Source organism: Phaenicophaeus curvirostris, chromosome 21 (genome assembly GCF_032191515.1).
Source record: "Phaenicophaeus curvirostris isolate KB17595 chromosome 21, BPBGC_Pcur_1.0, whole genome shotgun sequence".
In the NCBI taxonomy this organism is placed as follows: domain Eukaryota; kingdom Metazoa; phylum Chordata; class Aves; order Cuculiformes; family Cuculidae; genus Phaenicophaeus; species Phaenicophaeus curvirostris.
This window is the reverse complement of record NC_091412.1, coordinates 10,192,893-10,220,240: the sequence shown is the minus strand read 5'-3', so window position 1 is coordinate 10,220,240 and position 27,348 is coordinate 10,192,893. Positions and strand designations below refer to the sequence as shown.

At 47.4% G+C, this 27,348-nt stretch overlaps 1 protein-coding gene across 8 annotated transcripts in view; it reads right to left on the bottom strand.

The window, feature by feature from the left end:
• Positions 1-4,152: 4,152 nt before the first annotated feature.
• FAM222B (family with sequence similarity 222 member B) overlaps positions 4,153-27,348 on the bottom strand; it is a 36,612-nt gene continuing 13,416 nt past the window's right edge. For 5 of the 8 annotated variants that reach the window (XM_069874379.1, XM_069874377.1, XM_069874374.1 and 2 more), the window contains 2 exons: positions 14,062-14,189; positions 4,153-8,418 (listed from right to left, as the gene is read on the bottom strand). In XM_069874379.1, coding sequence (XP_069730480.1) covers positions 6,839-8,418; positions 14,062-14,143 — 1,662 coding nt within the window. In that variant the 5' untranslated portion in view covers positions 14,144-14,189 and the 3' untranslated portion in view covers positions 4,153-6,838. Of the gene's footprint in view, positions 8,419-14,061; positions 14,190-15,758; positions 16,170-27,348 lie in introns of those variants that run through there. The other 3 variants (XM_069874381.1, XM_069874382.1, XM_069874375.1) reach the window with 2 other exon arrangements.

The window sequence follows — 27,348 nt, the reverse complement described above, 5'->3', positions numbered from 1 at the left end:
TGTGTATATATGCACTTTCTCTCATTGGCTAATTCAGCTCGCTCCGCGTCGCCTCCTTGGCTCTTTTCCCCTCTTTCCAATCCTAAAGGTGACTTTGCCGGAAGGTTTTGCTCCCCGGTGGTTCCTGGGGGTGATGAGCACCGCACAGCAGCTCCGTTTCCCCCAGAGCCACGTCTCCGTGCGGAGCGTGGCTGGAAATGGCAGCCGGATCTTGGAGCACCTCTTAACCTTCCCGTGTTTGCATTAAACGGGAGCAAAATCCCCTGGCTGTGCAGCAGGAGGTGATGCTCTTGGTATTCAAGGGGGAGCGGGAGGAAAAAGCAATTTCCTCCTCGATTTAGCCTCAAATATCAAGTTTAAAAATAAACTTCCTGGAAGCTGCTTGGGTTGAAGATTTATTCGAAAGGCTCGGAGCCTGCCAGCTCGCTCCAAGGGGACTCGGAACTGGATGGATGTTTTCTGGGATGCTGGAACCAGAGGGACAGCAGAGGGTTATAGAGCAGAGGTTGCTCCCGGCCGCAGGAGCTGGACCACTGGTTGGTTAAGACCCCAGCCGCACGGCCGTGCCCTCATCTCATCAAACCCCAAAGCCTTTTACTGTCTTTGGGATGGAGATGGAGACTTTCTGGCTGAACCATGTGCACCTTCAGGTACTGGAAGGTCACTATAAGGGCTCCTCAGAGTCTTTTCTTCTCTGGGTTGTTCAGCCTGGAGAAGGGAAGGCTCCAAGGACACCTTAGAGCAACCTTTGAGCTCCTGAAGGAGCTACAAGAAGCCGGGGAGGGGCTGTTTAAAGGCTTGTGGTGATAGGACGAGAGGTAATGGGTATAAACTGGAGAGGGGCAGATTTAGATGAGACATAAAGAAGAACTTCTTTACCAGGAGAGCGGTGAGGCACCTGAATAGGTTTCCCAGAGGAGTGGTGGCTGCCCCATCCCTGGAGGGGTTCAAGGCCAGGCTGGATGGGGCTTGGAGCCCCTGATCCAGTAGGAGGTGTCCCTGCCTATGGTGGGGGGTGGAATTAGATGATCTTTAAAGGTCCCTTCCAACCCATTCTATGATTCTATGATCTGCTGATGCAGCAGAGCCCTGATTTGTGCTGATTACCGATGCTTCTCAGCCAGGACGGCTCAACCAGGCATTAATATTTCATAAGGAGAACAACGCCAGACACATTTACTCTTTATTAAACCCAGGCGGGCTCCTTCCCCAGCCCTTTGCCCTCCCAGGACCGGGGACTTGAGGGGGGTGAAGCAGAGGGTTTTACAGCAGGACCATTTAAATCCTGGTGTGATTTCAGCACGTCCGTTCTATCGCAGCTCTTCAGCCAGCAGCTGTCCCCGATGAATCGTAGAATAACCAGGTTGGAAGAGACCCACCAGATCATTGAGTCCAACCATTCCTATCAAACACTAAACCATGTCCCTTATACCCAATTGCCTTGGAATTAAACTAATTAGATAAAATACTCTAGTAAGTTTATTGCATTTTGGCCTTGTTGAGCATTGGAAGAGCACCCGAAAGGCGTCGTCCAACACGAGCTCCCCAAGCATCCCTTCCCTTTGGTTCCTCCGCTCCCCTGTGATCCTCTGGGACCCCCACCTTGGGCAGGGCTGTTTTCCAGCTCCCATTTTTCACCCTGCCTGCAGCAGTTGCTCCTCTCCAAGCGTCCAAGCTGCTGGTTTTCAGCAGAGAACATCTGGGCGCGTTGTCTCCCTTGGGTCAAACTCAACGCTCGCATCCTCCCACCATCCCCAAGGGCTTAGTGAGCTCAGATTAGGAAGGAGAAGACCAAACATAGCAATTAAATCTTTGGAAGAAAAAACTATTTGGTCCTAAAGGAGGAGTTCTTAAAGGTTGGATTTTACGCTGCCGTCTGCCGAAGCCTTCAGCTCAGTGGTGGCTGCTCCCATCGAGGTCCCCGCTGGCTCGTTATCCCATCAGATCCTCGCTCCGGAAAACAGGTCTAATGGCAAAGACAGTGTAAAAGCCTCCTGAAAAGGCTACGCAGGGGGATTCCTCCTGCTGGAGGACAGAGGAAGAACCGAGACCCCGAAGGAGCTGCAGCAGTGGAAAGAGAACAGGATCCTGAAGGTCAGACTCCCCAGGCTGTTCCCAGCACAGCGTGTAGACGAACCCTTAGCTCTTCCCAGCTAAGCTGCCCGGTTTAGCCCAAATTCCTGGAAAAGCACGTAGGAACCAAATAGGTTTCTTAGAATCTGAACAGTGAACACAGCATGAAAGGTATTTGGTTGCCATCAGAGGGATTTTGACGCTCCTCTGTTTGCGGCAAGCGCGGAGGAGAGGGGGTTTGAGTTGTTGTGTCAGTTGGAGATGAAAGCACACGCTCCGTGCCCTAAATTGGGTGCAGGATCACAGGAAAGGAGAGAAAAACCTCGCAGCTCCTGTCTGCCAGAAAGGGTTATGACTTCACTTTAAACTTTTGTATTTAGTATTATGGTATAAGCCGCACTCAGAGTTTATTACCCTAGAATTAGGGCCAGCCCCTCGCAGGGCACTCAGCACCATCCGGGAAGCTGCTGGGTCCGGTTTCTGAGCACCTCCCTGTCTCCCCACAGCATTTCCCTCCTGGTCAGAGAAACCAGCCCTCAGGGCAGCACTAACTCTTGCTGATGTTGTCAAAAAAACCCTCTCCCCTGATGGGAATTCAACCACCTCCCCAGCTCCTCCTCCAATAACTCTTTCAGCATCTTTCCTGCTCTGGGATTTTGCGTCACTACTGTTCTCCCAGACCTTCCTGGTGCTTTTATTGGAGAAGGGCAGCCAGGCTGCACCCGACACATTCAGACCCCAGGAACTCACAGAAACCCTTCTCCAAATTCCCTTTGGGACAAGCATCCACCCAGAGCTGCTGCCTCCCGCGCTCACCCCACACCAAACCAGCAGAAGGGGCACTAGGTCTCTCCCTTTCTTTTTCTGGCTTTTTATTTCTCCTGAAGACATAAATGAAATTAAAAAGAAACGCTATTCATACCCTTAGCAGATGAGCAGCAGCGTTTGTAACCGGCTTGTGGTTTAATGAAATGCAGCAGCAACTCCCAGTTCTCTCCCCAGTGAGCATTTCTGTTTGGTTTCTACGGGAGCGGCCAAGTCCCACGGAGACATCTCGCAGTTAGCTTGGAGAAGGAAAACTCACAAGTGTCTTTATTAAATGTTAACTTTGGGCTGTAACAAAACTGGGCTTGCGATTTAACAGCTTCAAAGATTCTGCTCAAAAGACATGTTGGAGGTGGAAGATTCCTCATGGAAGGGTTTACACTTCCGTGTTTATAGCATCATAGAATGGTTTCAGTTGGAAAAGATCTTTAAGATCATCGAGTCCAACCATTGATCCAGCCCTGCTAAGTCCACCACTAGACCATGTCCCCGCATACAACTTATATTTGTCTTCTAAACTCCTCCAGGGTTGGGGACTCAACCGCCTCCCTGGGCAGCCTCTTTCAGTGCTTGACAACCCCATAAATAAAGAAATTCTGCCTAATATCCAACCTAAATCTCCCCTGGTGCATCTTGAGGCCCTCCTAGGATCTGATGGCCACCTCCGGCTGGGAACCATCCGAAAACTGGTAGCCATTTTGCTAAACTGGTGAAAGGGACAGATTTCACTGCTGGTGAGACAGCAGGAATAGGTAAAACATCTGAAAACACGTTAACTCTTCCCTCAAGGAGAACTGTCATCTGCAAGTGCCCCCGATCCATCACAACAGGAACCCTGTGCTGCAGTTGGAGCTCTGGATGCCACTGACCCACAGACGAAGAGACAGACAGAAAGGGAAGGCGAGTGGTGTGACGGGAGCAGCCGTGTGAACCCCAAAGGCACCCAGAGTCCAGAGGTGACGCAAGGGGGAAGGTGCGGCCCTGGCCTTCAGGTTACCCTGGTTTTGGCGTGAAATAAAACTGCGTGTTCAAGTGTTTCCAAGAGAGAAGAGCTCCTACCACGCACCAGCCTCGGACTTGAGCTTCATCCGCTCTCCCCTTCATCCCCCTGGCGAGTGGGATGCCCAGGCAGCATCCACTGTGCCTGCGCCGAGGCCAGAAAGGAGAAGGAAGCAGAGCCCATCAGCAACAAGCAGCTAGAGAAGCGAAAGGGGTTGGTTTAAAGAAAAAACTCTCACTCCTAGAACAAAAAGGAAGCATTTCAGTTGATTTTAATAGTAAAACGTTTCCTATTTTTCAAGCCATGTCCCACCTGGATGAGTCTTGGGAGTAACTGTGGATCCCGGTCCTGCTGTACCGGGGCAACGTCTCAGAGGTCGTGGCTCTACCTGGGACCACCCGCACGGAACAATCCCCATCGCTAAAGCAAACCCCTCGCCGGCACGGAACCGCTTCCAGAAACCCCACAGCACGGGACGCACGCGGGATCTCCCTCAGCAGAGGAACAGGAGAGAAAAAACCAGGTTTGAATAAGAGTCGGGATGAGCAGCTACGGAAGAGAGGAGAGGCCAATAGTTTATTTAGTACAAAGATGTGTATTCAGGTAGCAGAACACCTTACAGGAACTAACTCGGCGGGGAAGGTTAACGTCATAGCACAGCCCTGGGTCGATCGGGGGGCGGACGGGGCAGGGACGGGGAGGCTGTCAGGGAAGCAGCTTCACCTTGGCTTCCAATCGAGTGGATTCCGAAAAAATATTGCATGAAAAGCCTCGGGAGTTTAGTTCTTTCATAGATGTATATTTACCAGTTTTCACAAAGACTGCAGGAATACGATTATAAACAATAAATTAGGACTTCATGTTGCTATCATTTGGCATAACACAATCAGGCAATTTTTCCTTTTTTAAATATAAGGCAACACAAGCCAACACATAATTTAATCCGTCTTTAGTCAAATTGCTTCGCTTTGCTAAAGAGTTACCACTAAAGAACGGTTTATAGTACACTTAAAAAGAATTTAAATAATGACAGGATATAAGTGTACCAACTTACGCGAGGAGTCAGGAAACGTACTCTGCTAAGCTTTGAAACCTAAATATTTGTTACAGCCCAGGACTACACGTCTAAATTAAAAAAATACAAATAAAATGTTTGCTAATTTTCCCATTTACGAAAAACTTCTTTAAGAATCTCTAAGCCAACTATGACGTCACTTCAAAACTTGTTATTTTTTTTCCTTTTTTTTTTTTTTCTTCCTCAATTTTGTATGATGTCGGGTAAGATTTTAAACCATGCTCGTTAAGGAAAGTTCAAGGAGCAAATACTTAAGGCTTTGTTTTCCAGAGGGCTGTGAGGGAGGCCAGTGGGTGGCAGAGGCCAGTGGGTTCACCCATACACGATGCTACTCAAACCCACACTACCAGGCGACATTCATACAGAAATATTACACTTAAAAGTTACAGTGTAGAGCAATATTTTTTTTAGCCAGTGTACATAGAAAGAATCAATGCATTTATTTCTTATTATCTTTTTTTTTTTTTTTAATTTCCAAACTTGACTGTGATCATTATGTTCAAGTATCAGTCTCGTTAAGAGAGAGGAGGAACTGGTTACTCACAACAAATTCGGCTGTTAGGAGGGAAAAGACGTTTCGGCACACGGAGAACGAGACGCTGAGGTTACCCAGTGGTTAGTGTCCTGCGGTCACTGACTCGACCAGCTGCTCGAAGGGATGTGGGAAAGGAACAGGAGGAGTTAGGCACCGAGACCCTGGGAAAAAGGGATGTTAGAAACAGCCTCGCTTATTCCCAGAGAGAATTGTTCCATTTAATTTGCTGTGGCGTTTTCGACGGAGAGGAATACGGGACTGTCGGTCCCCCAGTGGCTCGTGAGCGGAGCTTCGCTTCGGATCAACCGCCTCCCGTCTCAGCGGTACCGACCGTGCCACGCCGCCCCGCGCGCCCACTCATTGCACCGGAGACGAGCTTGAGTTAACGTCTCCTCACCCTGAAATTAATTCTAGCTACTGGAGAAGCGGCTGAACCCTTTTTTTTTTTGGAGTTGTCAGTGGGTCTGGATTCCCTTCACATCAGGACGGCCAGACTCCTAGCAGCGAGGGGTTCAGACAAAGCTAGCTCTTAGGCTGGCGAAAGGGGAGCGAGGAAGGGAAATACGATGCAGAAAAAAAGGCAGCTACCTACGGCAGCCGTGCTGCCTTCATCCTAAACCTGCCGTTTCCCTCTCCTCCGTACCCTGTCCGCAAAACAAAAAGTGTCGGAGAAATCCGCCAGAGACTTTTGACTTTGGACAAAGTCTAAACGATAGACGCGGGCGTCTCAGCAAGAAACAGCTGAAAAGCTTCTTCCTATATTAATGCCTAAATACATACCCCTAGCTTGCTCTTTTAAAATGTAGGCTTCCTTTTCAATTAACTAGGCCTCTAGACAGTGCAAATGGTCAATGTTTAATGCATTAATGAAATGGGCTTTCGAGTCGAAAATAAGCCCTGCTTCCTGACAAATTCTGTTGCTCTTAATCTTCAGAGGAAATTGAGATGGAAATTTAAGCAGCTACGCTACCTCGCTCTTTACAGAGCTGGCGAACAGATGCAACTGCAAAACCCCTGCAGCAACTCAACATCAGTCCGGCAAGCAGCTACTAAGCAGAAGGCAAAAGCTGCACAAAGGGGATTCTGCGGTGAGGAAACAGCTGTGGCGTGAAGTAGTGTAATGAAATTCTTTGAAACAAAAGGCATGTTAAATATTCGATTCATGAAGGAGATAGGTAACATGTAAGCAAAGCTTTTAAATATACAGTATGTCTTCTTCCAATGGTTACTATAATGATCACACAAGTTTGCAAGTTAAAAACGCCTTGCTTATTAATTAAAATTAAGACTAAACCTATAATTTTTTTTTGTCTGTGAAAGTGACTGCAGCCTATCTATACCCTGGGTGTTGAATATGAAGATTTCGACTATCGGTTGGTTCGGGTGCTCGGTTCACGGGAGGCCGATGGACTTTTCCCAGCACGGCCATGCTCTGATCTCTGAAGCAGGACTGCTGGAAGTCCCCGCTTAGGTAATCCATGGTCTGCATCACATTATTCTGGCTGGATGGGCCAGCTCCAGCTCTGTAATGAGTTCCTCCTGCACAATCTAGCGGCGCTCCTGCTGGCTGTCCCCCGTGGAAAGGCATGGCGAGGTCCTGGGACCCAGAGCTGTCACTGTTGGGCGTGGGCAGAATGTTATTCCAGATGGGCTGGAAATAGTGCCCGTTGGTATATGGCAAAGGTCCCTGCAACCCGTTCACCGGCGGAGAAGGCGTGGGCTTCTCGATGGGGGGCTTCAAGCTGAACGACTGGCCCATGCACAGTTCTTGAGGGTAGTTTGAAGCTTTGCCAGGAAAACTCTGCCCCGCGATCTCTCTCTGAGGGTGCTTCCCTGCGAGACCAGCAGGCCCAGCAGCGTCCCCGCACATTTGCTGCAGATGTGCAAGCTGGTGCTGGTTCCACGCAACCGATTTGATTTCGTTCTGGTAGGCGGGCGGCACCCTGTTAATATTCACCATGGGCACGTTCACAGAGGCAGGAGGAATAGCAGCAGCAGCATGGTCGACAGGGTTTACTACACAGGAAGGCATGGGCGTAGGGACATTGTGAGTAGATACCCTGGTACTTGCATTGATAAGCAGGTTGCGACTTATAGGGCTGGGGTTTGCAATCTGTCCCTCGCACACTGAGGTAGTGCTAATGCCAGCCCTGGCCTGGCAGAACTGGTTAATCTGGTGCACGATGCTGCTCAGGTCCGGCGGCTGGTTCTGCTGCAGGGTGGCAGCCATCGAGAGGGGAATGGTTGAGGTAGACACGGTCACATTCGGCGGCGCATCAGCATCCGGCATCTTTCTGCTTCCATGTAAACCCGGCTGCAGCAAAGGATTGGGGGGATGCTGCAGAGTCTGGTGTGCCATGGTCTGAGGATGCTGCAAGCCCTGCGGCTGCGGCATGCTCTGAGGGTGCGGCAGCACCTGCGGGATCCCCTGAGGGTGCGGTAAGCTTTGTGGCTGTGGAATACCCTGAGGGTGCTGCAAAGTCTGTGGCTGCGGGATACTCTGGGGGTGCGGCAAAGTCTGTGCATGCTGGAGAGCCTGCTGGCGAGCGAGCGCCTGCGGGTGGGTTAAAGTGCTAGGTGCAACGTATGGTGTGGAAGGGGGATTCATCATCGCTTCCGGCAGCAGACGCGTGCGTGTCCCGTCAAAGTCTTTGATGATTCCTTTCGCTGGAGATTTGACTATCGCCAGGAGGCCGGTTTTCGTGGTGGCCTGAGACGGGTAGGGACTGTACCTCTGGCCCGAAGTATCAAGTCCGTTCACAGTACGGCGTATGTGTTTCCTCTGGGGAACTTTGACACTGTTTGGGAAAATCTTTATAGTCAGTGGATTGTTGGCGACCTTCTTAGCATAAGCATCCAATTCTGCTGGGGTAGGATACTGTGCAGATCTCATTTTCTGTGTAGTGTCCCCTGCGGAGAAAGGGAATTGGTCAATACTGATTCTGGTAAGGAAGGGATCAACCCCAGGGCAAGACAGTCGCACAGCAAAGGTAGAAAACCTCCGAGGACTCAAGAGGCAAGAACTTCATCTTCCTAGACCAGCAGATTGTGTACCAGGAACCTCATTCCCTTTATTACCTGGTGACCAACGCATCCCCCAGTTCGGCTTAAGGCAAGACCTGCCCAGGGGAGCAAACCAAAGCCGGTGTTTTGATCAGAGTGTGTTTATAGTTGGACAAAAACTACTGTGCTATAAACACGAGCCCATCTCCTGCTTGGAATATTCCTTACGGCTTGTGGTGGTGGGCCAGTCTCTATTCTCTTAATTTAAGGCTGCCTCCCCAAGGCTCTCTTCAAGCCATTCTCAGTATCTTTACCGTGTAATTCAGAAAGCAGAAAGTTATGAATTAAACATTAAACCCGTGTAACGCTGAGGTGGGAACCATCTGAAGCACTTCAGCTCGAGCCTCCATTTACATCCACGTTCTTTTCTAGCTGCTGACATCTGAAAGCACTGCGAGTGTCTCTCTGTCCATTAGGAAGCCCTTGTCAGTCCAAGTTTAGCAAATGGAAGGAGGCTACACGTGTGTTATTTTACGGTGTGCAATTATTTCTTCAGCTGAATTTTCAGTGTGGCACCTCGCTACAGAGAACATCAATGATGCACATGGCAATATTACATGATTACCTCACAGATTAAAGAGATGCTACTCCCCAGACAGACAAAAGCCTTGTGGAGACAGAGGTGTGGTTTCACTGACTCCCATTACCAGATACCTACCTCACCCACAAGCTCCAAGTGCTTCTGGAGAGAACTTCAGGAATCTAGGGAAATGCTTGTGCCTGCCTCGCTGTAACTGAATTCCAAGCAGGGAGTTGGGTCTGTCCCCTCCCACAGCTCTGCTGCTTAACTCCTATGGGACTACTGCTTTACAAGTGATTTTATCATCTCAAATAACGGCATGCAGCTTCCACAATCCAGTTTGGCTTGTGCTTGATTTCAGACCCCCAGCCTCGCAATAGTTTACTGGAAAAAAACCACCCATCCCTTTTCCTAATACTTTTCACGTCCCCATGTCATCTGCTACTGTGCTGAAAACACAGGAAATGCAGCAGCTGGCTCCTCCAGCCCAAGAGCAGCCCAGCCCCGCACCGGGCCCCCCGACCCAAGGAAATCTAATGCTCCAGCAAAGAACTTGATGCTCCCAAGCAAACAGCCCTTCCTCTTGAAAATCCACCTCCGAATCTTTTAAGCAAATTGCCTCCTGACAACAGCTCAAGCCCGAGTACCAGCCGTCCCTGAATCCTGTGGCTTCCATCTCCACAGGTGAGGGAGAGCAGCACTGCTCTAAGAGCATTCACTTTCAGAAAGTAAAGGTCAGGAGATGGAAAAGAGGATGGATAGCAACAGAAAGGAGAATTACAGAAATATTGTTTGTGAAACGAGCAGCTTTGCAAGCAGGTTGCCTTGTATCCTAGCACAGCACGTTCCCCAGCGCTGGTTACACCTCCTTCTCTGTGCTGTCTGAACACACCAGCTCTTCTCTAAGCAAAGGAAACGCTCGCATGATGTGAACCTGAGCATCCTCGCTGCTCACCCTGGCTGTCCCTGCTGCTGCAGGCAGGTGGGTTCTGCCTGTCCTTCCGAGGGAGCTGGTCTGCTCCTAATGGAGAGAGGAGCCTCCCAACGGACTCTGCCAGTATTACCTCACCTCAGCAGCCAAGGCCTTCACGAGCTTCCCAACCTTTATTTTTAGCACTGCCCATGCTCATTCCATTCTGTTTCTTCCCTAGGAGATGACCCTCACAACTCACCATGAGTCAAGCATCCATCAACAACGGACAAAGGAATCCACCCCATCTGTCCTGCCACTGTCACATAAAGCTTTTCTTTTCACATGAGAAATTAAGTAGCTACTTTAAGACACCTTTACCATTGAAATTTCCCAGCCTGGCTTAGGTTTCTATAAGCGTATCAACAAGCAACGTGGTAAATATAAACACTGAACAGATACACTAAATATTCTCCTACCCAAGCACCTATTTTTCTGTTTCACAGGAACTGTGATGGAAGCTGTAAGAAAGCAGCTCAGACATCGATGCTTGAACAGGCTGCGGCTATCAGTTACAGCACATCTGTAATCCTCAATCTTCCTCTGACGAGCGAAAATAACCCCTCAGTTCAACTGAAATGACGCACCAACATCAAGCCTGGCACCCTACCAGATGGCAAACCATCTTTTAAATCCCTTGGATAGGATCTTCGGAAACCAACCTCCATTTCGAACAGAGCCTGTTTTGCACACAGCTAAGATTGCGCTCCTGTTACTGGGGAATAACTAAGCCATTCCACTCAGGCCTGACCAAGGCGATGTATTTCTAAGGTTCCCAACGTGCCGCTTAAAATGTGCTTTGCTAGTAGTTCCACAAGCAAGATTCAACGATTGGAATCATTAAGGCAGGAAAAAATTAGGAGAAAGGCATCGCGGGGTGAGCAAGAGTCTGAATATCCCATACAAACATCCATAAACCAGTGAAGAACAATTAGGTCTGGTTATTAAGTGAAATGCAAACAAGTTGGAATAGACCGAAGGAAGATGCTGGTGTTAGGAACACGCCTCACCCATGTGCAAGTGCAAGAATTCTGGATCAGGCCATAAAATACCAAGGAGGATGGCAGATGAGCAAGCCACGTTAAGCAAATAACGGGATGAGCTTCACAAAGTTACCCGATGGTAAATGCAAGGCAGAATGCTTTTGTTAAAAAGTAATTATTTCCTCTTTCCTATAAGGCAAAGCTGCGCAGATGAGCAATTACCCTGATCGATCGGAGAGCTGCGAGTCTCCATCCCGCTAATCCCGTGGCAACCAATGCGTCTGGTCACATTCCTGCGTGTGTCTCACCGCTGGAGCTATTTTTATCATGCAATGCGATATATTTCTCTGCCTCACCTCAGCACTAATCTAGCATCTTTTAAGTGCATTTCACATGAAGGCTTTAAACCCCACTGCTTTTAAAACTGCCTACAGATAGATTTTCATTACCACTGAACAAAATACAAACAGGCCTTCAGGATTCCTCCCCTAATGAGAGAATCCATGTTGGGATAAGTGAAAAACAGCGGTGCCAGCCCTCTGCGTAAAAACGTGAAGTGCAGCAGTTTCTCTGCAGGCTTTACAGAAAGAGCCCTCGCCCCTAGGAAGGACTTAGTTTTAGCTGATGGCTCCATATTCCACCCCAACCTGCTTTCCTCTCCTTCTTTCACCCCCTAAGCCCTCTGAGAAGCACCTTTCACCTTGGCTTTGCACCACTGGCATGGGAAATCACTCAAATCACTCTTTTTCTCCCCGGCCCTGAACCGTTGCTGCTGCAGACACTGCCCAAATGGTCTTGCCTCAAGTATCCCAATTGACTGGTCAGTTTTATACTGGAGTCACTGGAAGGAAGGAGAGAATACCAGTACGGAGTCAATGAGAAAAGGACAAATTTCAGGGTCAGCTCTTCCTGTGAGGCAGCTTGGAATTCAAAGTAAAATACTGAAACTGGAAGTCCCGTAGTGGATAGCTTCTAAAGGAAAAAAGCCGTGCATATTAACCTACAGAATTCCCACCGCACAGACCACGTGCTTCTTATTTGAATGTGAATAAGAAAAAAAGAAGATAATTGAGCTAATATGGATTTTTAGGCGTTAATAAAAAGCTCAATCCAGAAAGAAACACTTAAAAAATTAATACAAACACTCTAAGTCTGAATAAAGGCTATCGTGTGGAGTTCTGTGCTTTCCATAAAAGCAACAGCACTGCAATTAAAGCTGGCTTCCAACCCCCACCAAAAGTCACAAGTCACTGTTCATTAAAGATGCTCATTAACTCAGTTTTCCTTTGGCCGAGGGCTGGACTACTCGTGCATACATGGTACAGAGAGAAAGGCACCAATTAATCCTACCCACATCTGCAGCCGGGTGAGCAAGGTCTGTGCGAGCAGTTTCATTTTCCACAAGACTCGGAACGAAACGAAGAATTGAGCATCACCACCGCCAGCCAGCGCCTGCCCGCTCCTGCATGTCCTAAATTCTCCAAGATGTGGTACCCGAGGCCCTTCCCTAGGCTGGAAGCAGCGACGCCTTCAGCACAGAGGGGACAGGCAGTTCTCAAACAGCATCAGGTACCAGCAGGGTAAGCAACTGCCCACACGCCAGCACGCCGTCTCGTCAATGTGTAATTAGCAAAGACGTGATTTATGCACAGCTGCCCTCACACAGACCTCAACAATCTGCTCTCCAAGCCACCGAAGAAACTCTGTGTGATGGAAGGACCTCCCCACAAGAGCCTGTCAAAATTTTGAGTAAGCAGGTTTGGGTCATCAAAGCTCCAAGGGGAATGGGAAAGGAGAAAGGAGGGAATGCCCAGTTCCACGCCACCTAAGGAAGCCCTTTTGGGAGGAAGGATTTTTACTGTTGCTGAAGGTGATGTTACAATTATAAAGCCTGTGGAGCTGATACAAATATGATGGAAATGCTGTGGGGAGCACACGTGTGCATGAGAACAGCGTCACTGACCTCTGTCAGGGCTGTAACCACATCACCTTCAACGGCAAAATTATCTTATCTGTCTTCAGTAGCACCACAAGTCTTAGCACAGTAACTACAGCTACAACTGGAGTGTATATTACTCGGTTTTAAAGAGCAAGGAGACCCTTAGCACACTGAGGGTACAGAGATCTCCCACTGTACGTTTCGAACACAAGAGAAGTCAGAGTGTTAAGGACCAAGCGCATGGATCTTAGTGGAAACCTTGGTCCTTCTGAAACTTCAGCTGAACAATCAATGTGCAACTTCAGAGAGAAAGAGAAGAGAGGGGAAGAGTTAAACAAATCTCTGGTCGGTAAATTCACATCCCCAAGCCTAGGTCCTTCTTAAAAATACTAGTACACCTATCACAAAAATGAAGCTATCAAAAAAAGAATTATCAGAGCACTCTGCAGACACATTTCAGAGGCACAGAAGAGACATCAGAAGGAAGATGGAAACTTTGAACTTTAGTAATTTGGGCTAGATCACTAATATTTGCAGTTTATGCCCCAGGTATGTAGAACAACAGAGCTGCTGACCTCAAAAGGTTTGTGTTAGCCTGATTCAACTTTTAATGGTGTCTATGGGTAATTAAACGAATGGAAGTGAAAAAGAGTCAGGAAAAAGTTGCGTTAAGAAGTCAGCTGACACACTTCTAGCACAAAATGTGTTCAAAGAGGCATGAATCTCACAGAAACCTTGCTTGCATTTTGCCTTGCTGTGGTTAAAATTAACCTTTGTAAAGCCGGAGAGGGGGGAGAGCTCGCTGCACACACACGTGAACCTCCACAGTGATTTCTCAGAGCCATTATCAATGGGTGCCTTGAAGGCAAAACAAAATCATAGAATCATAGAATAACCAGGTTGGAAGAGACCCACCGGATCATCAAGTCCAACCATTCCTATCGAACACTAAACCATGCCCCTTAGCACGACTCTAACATTAAATAGTTTTTCCACTGTATGCTAAAAGTTCATGTCACAGCTGTAGCAGAGCCAGATTTAACAGTTAACCACATCCTGCAGACAAAACGTCACTCACATTTCTGAAGTCCAGTGTTCATCTGCGTGTAAGAAAGAAGCTGAAAGGAGAGGTCACCTGGTCCTGGCAGACAGGCCAGCATGGCAGACAGGCACTAACACAACATGGGGCATTCACTCCTCTGCACACTGCAACAACAGAGAGACAATGCACAGTTATAATACAAGGAGGAACAGAGAAAAGAAAGCGGCAGAGAGTCATCCCTGGCGAAGGCCTGACAGACGCGCAATCGCTGCTCCAGCCCTTACTGCACCGCGGAACAGAAATACTTCAAGAAGCGGGTCATCTGCAGGGTTAAAACCAAACCAGCGGCCTCAACCTCCTCTGCTGCTGGACATGTGGAGGACAGCCTGGAACTCTGTCCTCAGATTTCTACGGTAGCGGTTATGAACGGGAAAGAAACCACCATCGCTCATCTCCCTGCATGCTGGAACGCTCTGGCGACCTCCAGGTACAGCCAAAGCAAGCCCTCCAGAGAAACCCTGTCCACCGCTCTCTTGCATTTAATAAAAAGGCATGGCATGCGTAAATGGAAGGCAAAGTATGCGGCACTCTGTCTCGTGGCAAGATTAAGCTGCATGCCACAGCCTGTAGTCTCCGAGGTCCATTAGGCCGAGAGCTGACTGGCTAAAATTTCCCTTGTTTCAAAGATCGCTAACCCGTGCGGCACTGGGTTCGGCAAACGGCAAGACGTGGCTTCTGCGCAACGGAGCTGCAGAGGTGTCCCCATCCCCTCAGCATTTAGGAAATCAAAGAACGAATGCAGAGAGCGCTAAACTCTCTGTATACAAACCCTGCACAGCCACCCTCACGCCCCATCATCAGGCGCGATGAGGGGGTTCCCAGCACAACGCTAACTCAGCCCCTTAAGTCTCCCAGCGTTACTGGAATTGTGGAGAGAAATTTAAGTTGGAACGAGGTCTCTGGTCCAAGCCCCTGCTCAAATCTCTGCTGCCACAGCTACCAGGACAAGCACTTGTGGAAGAGCCGTATTGCCACGGGCTGCGTAAATGACATGAAGCCTTTGGACGACAACCAAGGCGGCAACACCAGCGCCGTGTCCTGGAGAACATCCCCACCTTCATGCTCCAGAAAGCTCCAAAAGCCGATGTCTCTGCAGGGACGATTTAAAGACTTTAATTTGAAGCCTAACCTCAGACCACATCACGAGTGAGACCGCCCTAGGAACACCTCCACCGACACAGCAAACAGCGTGGACATAAAGGGTTCCTGTGGCACAGTAATTACTCGCTCTGTAGAATTAATTAGCTCTATGTTTGTGTGCATCTCCTCGCTTCGACACACGAAGGCTGATTAAACCACCAGCCAAGAAATCTCAGGCAAATATTAATTTAGGAAAACTTCTGCATCTTCGCTGTGTGAGGGCTCTCAAAAGCTGAGCAACTGCTGCTGAGCGAGCTCGTTAGGTACCACTCTGACTAACAATTAAAAACAGTTCTGGCCACTGAATATCAGCTTGACATCTCCACCCTATTGCCCATTCACCCTACCCATTCCAGCAGCAACTCAGTGCTGTGAGAAACACACCCCCCACCTCTCCGAGCTGCAGGGCTGACAGCGCAGCCGCTGACTGAAGTTTACATCCCTCCCTATTTCTTCCCCTGCCCGACCAGAAGCCCAAGGTATGTAGCTGTAAAACCTTGTAAAATAAACCTAAGCTCACATTTTCTTCTCACCCTCTGGAGCAGGTGGAGTTCTTGGAGCCTTCCAGAAGGCGTTCTGAAACGATGGTTGAAGACCTGTCACACTCACAACTTAAGGAATTGCTTTAGGAACTGAAAAGCTGCTTGATCTTTAGAGATGAGATTCATCCACGACTACATGCAATGTTCAAACTTTGCAGGGAGCCTGTGGGCAGCAGGTTCTTGCCCCAAATCATGCCCAACAAGACCAAAATGACAAATCAAGAATCCAGTTCCTTTTAATCGGAAGGCGAAGCCACTGTGAGTCGCCAGAGCTTTACCCGAGGAAGCAGGAGAAACGCTCACCATTCAGCAAGAAAAAAATAATACTAATTGTATTTTCCTTTTTTCCTCATTTCACCAACTTCAGGAGAGTGGCAAGAACAAGACCTATTTCTCAGTGAAAAGCAGGCAAACAAAATTAAGAGCCTTCAGAAAACCATCACATCCCAGCAGTCCCACATCCACCTCAGCATCCTGATGCCAGCCCAGGATAATCTCCCACCCCGACACGACCCAAGGCGCTCGGTGTCTAAATCATCACCTAACCGATGGCGAGTTGGTATGCCAGCCCCAAAAGGGAGGAAAGCTTGCGCTCAGCGAGCTCTCCGGCTGAACAAACAGCATTTCTGACAGCGAGCCATGCGGAGGGTTTGCTCACCTGCACTGTCATTAACGCTCATTAGAGCCAGAACACCGGGACTCCCGGAGCAAGCCTCTTGCTGAAGGGCCGCGGAGAGGCTCAGCGCCACGTACCCAGCAATAAACAGGATAACAGCACATTAGGAGAAAGAACAAGTGATTAAGAGTGGTCACAGCATTCAACTCGGAATCGCCAGGCTTCTCCGATAAGACAGCAGTATTTCCTTGAAGGTCAAAACATGTATTTACAGGAGCTTTAGCTCCAATACAGACAGTAATGTTTTAGAGAGGGCTATAAAGGCAAGTTGTTCCCGCAGGCGGATAATCATTTAAGGCAATGCCAAAGGTTCATAAAAGACTGGGATGGCAATAATCATTTTAAAGGAAATATTGGACTTAGAAAAATCATTTTAAGTAGAAGCATAAAATCATTCTTTTAGCTTGATTTGCAATAACCAAATTGATGCCATCTAGGTCACTGCTGAGCATTAAAAAAAGAAATTCAGACTGACATAGAAGTGCTGACCATAACTTTATCCCTGAATTCCATATTATAATTAAAATCCTGCTCCCATTTTTGTTCTCTATGAAATTAATACCATTTTTCAAAATAGAGATCTCGGTAGTTGAAAACAAATGCATTTGAAATATCTTTACGAACAAGCCAATTCATTTTTTTTAGTTAGAAATCAATTCGCATTTATTCCCTTTGAGATACTCGGCACCTGACTCCATCTCTCTTTCCTGATGGATCATCAGCACGAGCTGGCGCGGACACCTCCAGATAAAATGACTGGGATCCCCAGCACGGGCTGTATCTGGGACCGACGGGAGCATCACTGGTTGTCTCAAACTGGTGCCACACGCAATCCCAGTGCAGGGTCCAGACACCCATCATCCCCTCCTGCGCTCGGCTCTATCGCTCCTAACTACTCCGGAGTGGAGATAAACTGAATTTGGCACATCAAGACGTCATCTCACCAGCAGCCTTGGCTCCATGGTAGTAACTTGGGGCACCAGCACCTGTGCAGCAACTCTGAGGATGGGGGTGTTACTGGGGGAACTGGAAGGGACACGGCGAGGCACGAATCGAGGGGGTTCTGCAGAAGGTCAGTAACGCTGCCATCTAAACCAGTCAGCTACAGGCTGGAAAGCAAGCTGACCGATAGGCTCTGGCACCCAAGCAATGGGGGGCAGCCGTAAAACCCTTCCCTTTAAAATTTTTAAGCATTTAAAACTCTTCTTGCAAAGTGCCAAACGCAGCATAACGAGCTTTGTCTTGAAAATATATAAAAAGATTAAAGTACATTCCTAGAGGAAAACAATCTTTAGATTGGAATAAATAAATAAATAGCCCTCTTTGAAGTGATTTTAATCTAATCTGGCTGCAGGATATAATCTTCACAGCACACCTACTGCAGGGAGCTCCATGAAACAGCAGGTTTAGACACAGGAACAGATTTTTTTTCCTCCTAAGATTTATTAATAATTAAATCAAAGCATGTTAAGCTTAAGAGGGATTTGCAGTGCTTGGGATCTAGAGGCAATTGTCACATCCTCACAATGACTGTTACGTTCAGCCTTACCTGCGTATCAGGGTGGGTTTGGGTCCAGGCAGCACAGCCCTGTCACCACCAGGGCTCACCAAGAATTCACCTCCACCCACACTGCCCAAGGACACCCTCCCTGCAGAGCTAAAAATCAGTTTCAGTAAAACTTACCATGATATTGCCTTTCTGGACTAAAACCATGCATTATTTTCTGGTTGATAGTCAAAGTCCAGCATTGCCTCTGCCAGCCCCAGCGCTCCTCAGGCCAGGGGGAAGTTTTACAAGCTAGAGCAAAACCCAGGTGTAAAGCTACTAGGAACCTTCTAATACTCTAAACACAGCTTTATCATTATATAAACAGACCACATATGCAGAGTTATTGCCAAGTTTTTAAATATGCCAGTCTCTGAAGCTCCCAAGAGGCCTTACAGGGTAAGCACACAAAGGAAACACGCCCCACAAACCATCCCCGGCCAGTGAAATACGGGAAACCGAGCCGGTTTAGACGAAAGCGAGCTGCTGAAGTTTAAAGTTAGGGTCCTGAAAGTAAACACGCATGTTTGAAATTCCACGATTAACTGCGGGCTTGTTCACAAAGCTCAGGGCTGGGAGGAAGCATCGAAGCACACACAAAAGAAAAGCTCCAAACTATTCCGAGTTTCCAGCACCCTGGGGTCCCGTAAGCCGTGCGAAGGTTGTTAAGCACTTGCGGCTGACTGCTACGCTTCGCTTCTCCTCGTTTATTCACAAGGTAGCCCTGTGAAATTCCAAAACCACTGGTGGGGTTTATGGCAACCCCCAAGCGCACGTGGCCCGTTCCAAGTTCAGCATATACAAACGCTGCGAACAAAAGCAAAAAACTCACTCAGGTTGTAAAGTTTCTTCGGTACAAATGTCTGCAAGAGCTTGGCAGGAAACAGAATTGAATCCGGGCCAACTTTCACGCTCCAAGAGAAATTCAGTGTCTCATTTACCCCCCAGCAGGCTGTTCAAGACCAAATGAGACTCATTCCTTTTCCCTCTCCCAAAATAACCTCAAATCTTAAGGCTTCAAAATTTGTCTCACTTGACGTGCAGATGCTGAACCCCCCCAACCTCAGCGTTCAATGCAATTCCTTCCCGTCAGCCATGCCTCATTTGACAGCGTCTAGACTGATCCTGCAGGCTTCCTGCCTTTCTCCAGCCCTAACCCCCACCTTTATTCCAGCACGGCCCTTTCCCAGGACTCTTGAAGAGCCAGAGATAAATCTTACCGTTTCCTGCAGCAAAAATTACCAAACCATCACTGCATTCACTGCGGGCCGGTATCGCCTCCTCTTAATGTTTTATAAATGGTAAACTGGAAAATAATGCACAGAAAGGTATTTCTTCGGAACGGCAATAAATCACAATAGCCGGGAGTGTGCTTGGGGATAAATAAGTAGGAAGACTGAACAATAGAAAGTCGCCTTTTGTAACAAGTGGAGTGCACCGTCAGCATCTGCCTGCACAGGACCTCTTGGCTTTCTGCATTCAGGCAGACCTTTTGTAAAGCCCTGCAACAGCTCCCATCAAAATCAATTTCTGCTTCTTGCAGTTTAATTAATTATGATTTTGCTTGTAAATCATTTCACCTTTCAGGCTGACCTCCATTTCTAATGTTACTCAGGCAACACGATTAAATAGTTTGGAGGAGGAGGCAGAGAGAATTTGAATGTACGTGGGGTAGGAACCTGCAGCAACACAGCTCTGCTCCTCTCCCCGTGACGGCAGCGGGGAAGAGAATGAAGCAGCAGCTTTGGGATAACAGCATTTAAATGGAATAGTGTTCATATCACACCCCTCGTGCCCAAGGGCTGCTTCTAGGTGAGCAATTTTGAACAGGCTATGGTGCAGTCAGAAAAGACCAGGCGGCAGCGCTCAGCTCCAGGCGGGCAGGTACTGCCACGCGTGCCATCCGCTCCATCAAATTCACTCTTCAGATAAAGCAGCAGCGAGCTCAAGGTTATGGTCTTAGAGTTTAAAAAGCCTTTTTTTAGGTCGGCCCCAAGAGATTATTTTAAAACACAGTGCTACGCATCTGCTGAAGAGTGGAAGAGTCGGCTTTAATTGTACGATGGATTTTTACATAGCTTCTGACCTTTCATCTAATTGAGGCCTGAAGAAGGAAAAAAAAGAAGAAAAGCTACACGTCACTTCAGTTATTAAAATCCATCAAGCTCAGACTTTAGCCTTGGGATAACCACAGCCAAAAAATTGACTTGCAAGTAATTATCACTGCTATCTGCAATAAAAGTTAATTGGACATAATTGAACTAAAGCCCTAATCTGAATGAAGCTGTTGCTGGCAAGAAGCCTGCTCCTGCCTGCACTTTGCAAATGAAACTGCGAGCAGTAAAATGGACAAACACAAGGCTGCTCTTGCAGTCTGCCCGCTGCAAATCACAGCCTAATTCTGCAAACAGCTCGTTAGCTTAAAGCCATTAAGAGGGCCCGTCCTCACCAAACACACCCCTGACAACACCCCAACACCACCAAGGCGCAGAGTTTCAAAACCAAGTTTCAGTTTTACCGACCTCTCAATCACATGGACCGAAACCCAAGATTGATGTCATGAGATGTGGGTTTCGTCAGCCCCTGAGCGCTGTAAATACCAGTACAAATAATGTATTTTTTGAGCAGGTAAAGATAGCAAGTCAAAAGGTTTTCAGTGCTGATCATTTACCACCTTCATGCGGTTCAATAGCCTTTCCTGTCAGAGGACCAGCTTCTTTCATCTCCACAGCGGAGCAGACAATTAGCCGCTTTCTGAGCTCAGCTCGTGCAGGTGGCTGGGGGAAGGGAGCATTAAACTCAATTCCTGCTGATTCGTCCATTTATATTTTGCATTTTTGTTAACTAACAGACCAGAAAGTGGTCGTCATCCCCCATACTACTTCAAAACTTCCTTCCAATTTTAATTATTAACACTCTGCCCTTCACCAAAGCATATCAAAGCACTTAACAAACATTATTGAAGCCACATAACCGCTCTAAAACAGGCAAAAAAAATGCACACAACTCGTTTTATAGAGGCTTAAGGTTTTTTGACCAGATTTATGTTAGAGGACAAGTCTCCTGATTACAGGCCAGCCTATGACAGAGGAGATGGAGGGAAGTATCCAGCTCACCACAGGTTCCTGACGTAATTTTGGATGAAGCATTTAATCACCTGCTGCCCTGGTGGCTCCTTGTTAAAAGGATGGGGGTGGGTGACAGTTTCCTACCACTGAAGGTGACTGTGAAGATAAATGGAACTGCGGAGCATGCAAGAGCACCTTGACTTCTCGCGTCAGGCTTACAAGGTCGTGGTCTGGGCAGTCGCTGGGGGAAAACGGGAAGCAGACCACGCTTCCCTCTCCTGAGCTCTGTTTGCTCACCACCGCTTCTCCACATTTTCACTGTTCAGAACAGAACTTCTCAGCTCAAGAGAGCTGCGACGGAGAACCAGTGACATCAATTCCCTTTCATGACCCAAATCAGTGGCTTATTTTACTTTGCTCAAAGCCCTCACCTCTTTTAAAGCCTATTTTTAGATTTAACTCCGTATTCTGCGACGTGGCAGGGGCTGACAGACACCACAGGCGTAAGTAGGTCTTGTAGGCCTCTTCTGAGGTGAAGGAAAGGTGTAGAAAAGACAAGTCGGGATGATTGTAGGGCCTGGCCGTAGCTTCAAAGGAGTATTTCTGGCTGTGCTTGAAACACTCACGCTAGTGGTCAGTTATGAGACAGATGAGATACTGCTTTTACCACGGGAACATACGCAAGGAATAGGAAAATCGACCTGCCCGGAGTCAAAAGTCATTTGAATACTTTGTATCTGCCTCCTCTGAATTTTCACTACACTAAAGCGCTCTGACCTTTAATTAATTTTCTTTCTTTTATATGGTAACTTCCCACTCCAAGTTTTTAATGTTGTAGTAGTGGGAAACAGGGATGAGGCAGCAGCCTGGGATGTATCTTAGTTACGTTTTACGGCGCATAAATCTGCACGATGATTTAGGCGAGGGAGCAAAGGACACTAAGGTTGAACTGCAGCAGTGAAGAGCAGAGGCCGGTAAATGCAGAGATGTCATCAAAATCACCGCTTGCCCTGGATATTAGGCTTACATTTGTATTTTCAAGATGCAAAACTCTTTACCTGTTAAAGCAACATTCATAGAAGATGCCCTTTTCTTCAACAAGACACCGAGAGGCACAAACAAGCATTTCTTCCTCCAAAGCATCCATCATCCTCGGGGTGAACTAAACCCACCTTATTCCTGCATGCTCAAGCAGCATCTATAACATCACAGCAGGGACTATAAAAACAGAACAGACTTACAGGTACGAGAGTGCACGTTTTCATGTGAATATGATGCAATTAAGGTTAGCTGAGATGCCTTCCATTCAAAGCAAACCCGGAACAGCCCAGCAACTGCCAAACTACAGGATGCTGCTAACACATCCCCCATTGGAGGCACCGCGCATTCCCACCAACAGACATTCTCCATCCTCCTACGCAACTTCCTTCTGCCTTCAAGTGATAAGAAACCAAAACACACACTGACCCCTTTCCCATAGCGGAGAGTCTGCAGTTACAACCTCAACAGCATCACCAGGAACGTGCACTGCGCCGCTGTAATGTGCAGCTTTCCCATGTGTTTGTTCCATGTCTGGGAGAAGCACGAGGTGGTAATTCCGGGGTTTCCTTTACCACAAAGGCTGTGTGAGAACTGTGAGCTTCCTCATGCCCCTCTCAGCCCGAATTCTTCCCTCTTGACTTTCTTGCCTTCCCAGGTCTGAAAAAGAAGCTTTTTTTAAGGCCAGCAAACAGCTGCCTAGGTGAAGGGGAACACCGAATAGCTCCCTCTCCAGTGGCTGCTTCCCATGGATCACAATTAACATTATCTTCTCTCATTCCACACTTAGTCTACAAAAGCCCAGAATTAAAGCCTTAATCATGACTTACAGAAATCCTTGTGGCTGCACATGACAGAAGGATGACAGTTCTGCCTTCCAAAATATCGTTAGAAGTTACAGATTACAACAGTTCCCAAGCAGGAAAGCAGCTCTCTCCCCCTGTTTGTTACAAGCTGATTATTTCAAAAAAACATTTTTTCAGAGCTAACTTTGAACAATTTTCACCCCTATGCAACACACGAAACAACAAACCAGACATATCTTAGGTACTGAAAAACGCGCTTCGAGTTCCGTTTTAAAATTAGATTCACTTGAAAATGAGAAATATTTGCAAATAAGATGAGGCAGAATGAATTGGACTTGATAGAAATCAAAAAATTGAACTCGCATATTAAGAAAAAGAGTAGCAGGCCAGGCTTTCTCGTGGTGTACAAACACAACGGGCTGCATGAATTTTGGTTTGTCTAGGTTATATGTGTGCGTGCCACGTTGAACTGTACAATTACACTGAGAGCTGTTTGCTTTAGTATTTAGCGCTCTGGATACTGAATTAAGGTCCCCCCTATGGCAGAATTTTAACAACCCACTTACAAAGTGGAGAAATACACAGCAGATTTGGAGATCTCTGTCTCATTGTGCACGGTGGTGCGGGAGCTTCCTGACGGACCACAAGCACATCAGCTCCAAGATAAACAATTTATCACTTGTTAGGGGAAGATAAGACCCCCGTCTGTAGCTGGAGATATTATGCAGCCTGCTGTAAAGATGGAAAGTATTCCAAGAAACTCAAACAGAAGCAGCCACACAAGTACCAACCACTCACCAGCAGCAAAGAAAAGACAAGGGGGTGGAACTGGATGACTCAAACCATTCTATAATTCTATGAGTATCAAAAAGCTGGACCAGGCACTGCTACGCTCAGAGACTGCGTATTTTCATCAACCTTCAGAAGGAGGTGCTGGTGCTCCACTGGCTTGTCCTGACACAGATCCAGTGTCCTCATCACCCTTCCAAGAAATTCAAAGGCCATCTCACATGGACTCAACTGAAGAAAGGACAATAAATACATTAATTGTGAGCTACTGTAAAAAAGCCTATTCTCAGTGCTTTCTTGCGAAGCGTGAAAACTGGCCAGTTGCATGGCTGCCAGTTTGAAACGGCCACAGGGAAAGCACCAGGAGCGTGCAAGATGTTTTCAAAACCTCTGCACACCACAAGCACCAGAGACTTTTGTCTGCTGGCCTGAAAAAACACTTCAGCGCAACCTCACCTTTGCCGAAAGTTAACATTCACAAAAGATTTCATTTTCACGGTAGGTTTTACTGACTGCAAATGAGCTACAAACTACAAAAAAAAAGGAGACTTTTGTTTGCTTTTGTGCACCCATCCTCCTCTGTCTCGCCTCTGTGGGCGAGAACAAATACTGCGACTGCAGCCCGTGCGGCTGGACCTCAACGCAAACACAGCACAAACCCACCTGCGTGAACACAGAGCTCCGGATAGCTCGGGCTGCAACAGCCCTGACCTCCCCAGAGCATCTCACCCTGAAAGGCAGCGCGGCCCCTCTGAACACCGGGCAGGAGCCTGCTCAAGTGTACAACTCGAGGCACTCACTCAGGCAACCCCCGAAGTTATCGCCTGATTTTAATTTCCAGACAATTTGTCTTTCCAATCACGGAATTACTGCAGTCAACAAATTCAAAAGGTATATTTTTCTCCCTTCAATTAACTGCATTAGTACCGTTTATAACTATCTGACTGATAAATGCTCTCCAGAAGCTGTAATTAATGTATTTTTTCCTTGGAACACATACTGAACCCCTTGGCGCTCAGACACTTAATGAAAAGCAATTTATCAACTTGCTTTGAATAGCTGAATGTGAGTCCTTAATGCTGAGAGAAACACACTTTGCTTTAAGCACTACTACTCTGAAGAAGTAACGTGTACCATAACATTCTGAAAGCCATCAGACACAGTTTGTATTTTGATCGGGATGACAGCAAGCAGAGAGCTCATCTTGCTGAGAAACCCCAGTATGATTTAGCATGGTCTGGTTGGGATCCTCTCCCCTGGGATGCTGTCTTGCGGGAGAGCGTTGCAGATGTGCTTCTCCAGGACTGAGGTCAGGAACACCTTTCCAGGACACCGGATAAAGATGCAAACCCGCCTGCGCGGCCGGGAGCCGTCTCACCCCTCCTCGTGCCGAGTGGCACTGGCACGTTCTCCAGGAAGCAGCAGCTCAGCGTATTCCAGCCTGGACATGTGTTCAGCTGCTCACAAAGCGGACAAAAATAAAGCACTCGCAGAGTGTCTGAATGCGAATTTCTCAAATCGAGCGCTGCTTTGTATTCTTGACATATGCAAAAAAAATAAAAAAAGCATTTAGAAGGGAAGGCTTGACATCACAGAAAATTTATGTTGGCATTAACCGCTGGGGGGATTAACCAACCCTCAAGAGTCTAAAATCTAAACTCTCATTTCTGGGAGCACAGGCTACACATTTCCAATATAGAAACAGGTCTGTACTCCATGTGGCAGACTGAACGGAAGGATTACATATTACCAGTGCACATGTAAGTCTGTTTCCCATTCCTGCAGCGTCTTGCGCTCTTCCATTTGTCTTTTGATGCAGATAAAAGCCAAAGCAGATTGCAACTGCTGATACAGAGAACGGCGCAAGACATAGTGCGGCTTTGGACTAAGGGAAGAAAAAAAAAGACTCGGGTCCAGACTGCTAGAGTATGCCAAGAGATTGTCTTTGAAACTACACAACTAGAAATGAAAGCGCTATGTTTTCATTTGATTTGATCAAAGCAACTGGAGAGGATGGGGAGAAATCATATCCTACAGATGCAGGCTAAAACTTAACTACTTCACACACAATGTGGGACCAGCTGATCCCATGCAGACATAAAAAAAGAGAGAAAACAAAGAGGTAAAGTCACTCTCACTTTGAATACGCTGCTTTCACAGATTGCTGCTCCAAGGTTTGCCAAAAAGCAACAGGAGCCCATTGCAAAGCCAGCAGGGCAGAGGAAGCGCGTACCCAGTACTCGCACCACGGGCACACATCTTCAGTCTCCAGTGACGAGCAGAGCAGCGAGCTCCTGTCAAGCAAGAGAAAACACACTCCAAATAGAATGACTGTTTGAATAAATAACCGATTGATCCCCATGGGACACGGCTCCACCGATCAGACTGCGGGATACTGGCAAACTATGGCAAGCTTCTGGAGGAGAGCTTTGTACTGCAAGCTGCAATGGGACAAGACTGTAATTCTCCTCTAGTGCATCAGCACTAGGAGAACAAGGCTTTGCTGAGTCTACATCACTCTGGAGGTAGCGGCCTTGTTGATCCTGAAGAGCAGCACAGAAGAAACAGATACCTATCGCTGGCACACTCCCTAAGAGAAAGGATTTTAAATATCTGCTGGCCAGGCTGTGTGCTCATGGAAATCTCTAGCTGCAGAAGGTGAACCATTTGGATTGCCTCTGGGCCAAAATGATCTAGATCTTTGCCTTTCACTAAAAATTAAGCAGAAGTCATTTTAATGAGTGAGGCAGACAACAGCCTTGCACAGGGGATCAAAAAGCTCTCCAGATGTTTATTTTAAATTAAATTCAGAAGCCAGTATAAACCAGATTTTAAACACTGAATAATCCTTACCGTAATTTGCATGTGAAAATGGGAAAAAAGGCTCCATCCTGCCGCTCTGAAACTCTCCAGGAATGTGTAGGGTTAGATTTTGTTCCTAGACTCTTCAGATAAGGATGTGAAATACGAACAGCCCCATGCTGCAATCTGATGGATTTAAGCATGTTTCTCCCCTGCTGCACACAAATACAGGGGCAACCTGTGTGAAGGAAGCCTTTGACCTTCCTTCACCCAGACTGTTCAAAATTAGGGTTTGAAAAGTATCTAAAAATGTCGGTCTTAAATCTTAAACATCTTCTCATCTTGCTGCTTTACTGAATGCCTCCTGATTGTGCAAAAGCAGAACATTCAGGCGCCAATCTGAGTAGCTTGGGTGTTAGGCTGACAATGTCTCTGGAGGGAAGAAGAGAAGAGAGGACAGATTTCCAATAGCTCGGATGCCTCTCAGTAAGGAAAGCTGCTACACAGCAAGAGAGATAAATAGAGAGGGAAAGTAACACGCCGGAGAACTTTTACCAAGGTCACATCAGGATGCTGAGCACTCCCCATCTGCGGGGGGAGATTTAGACGCCTATTCCACCACGCGTATCCAATCGCTTGTTGGCAACCACAGCCCTCATTAAACCAAACCGGTCCTAATTGTAAAAGGACATTGGGAAGATGATATTAGCTAACAAATACAAAAGGAAAACCCAATGGAATCAGTCCTGGAGGGGTGCCCTTTGCAGGGAAAGACAGCCCTGCAGCGTATGTTGAGTCCCCGCACGACTCGAGAACACACAAGACAAGCTACCCCAGCCGAAAGGATGGACAACTC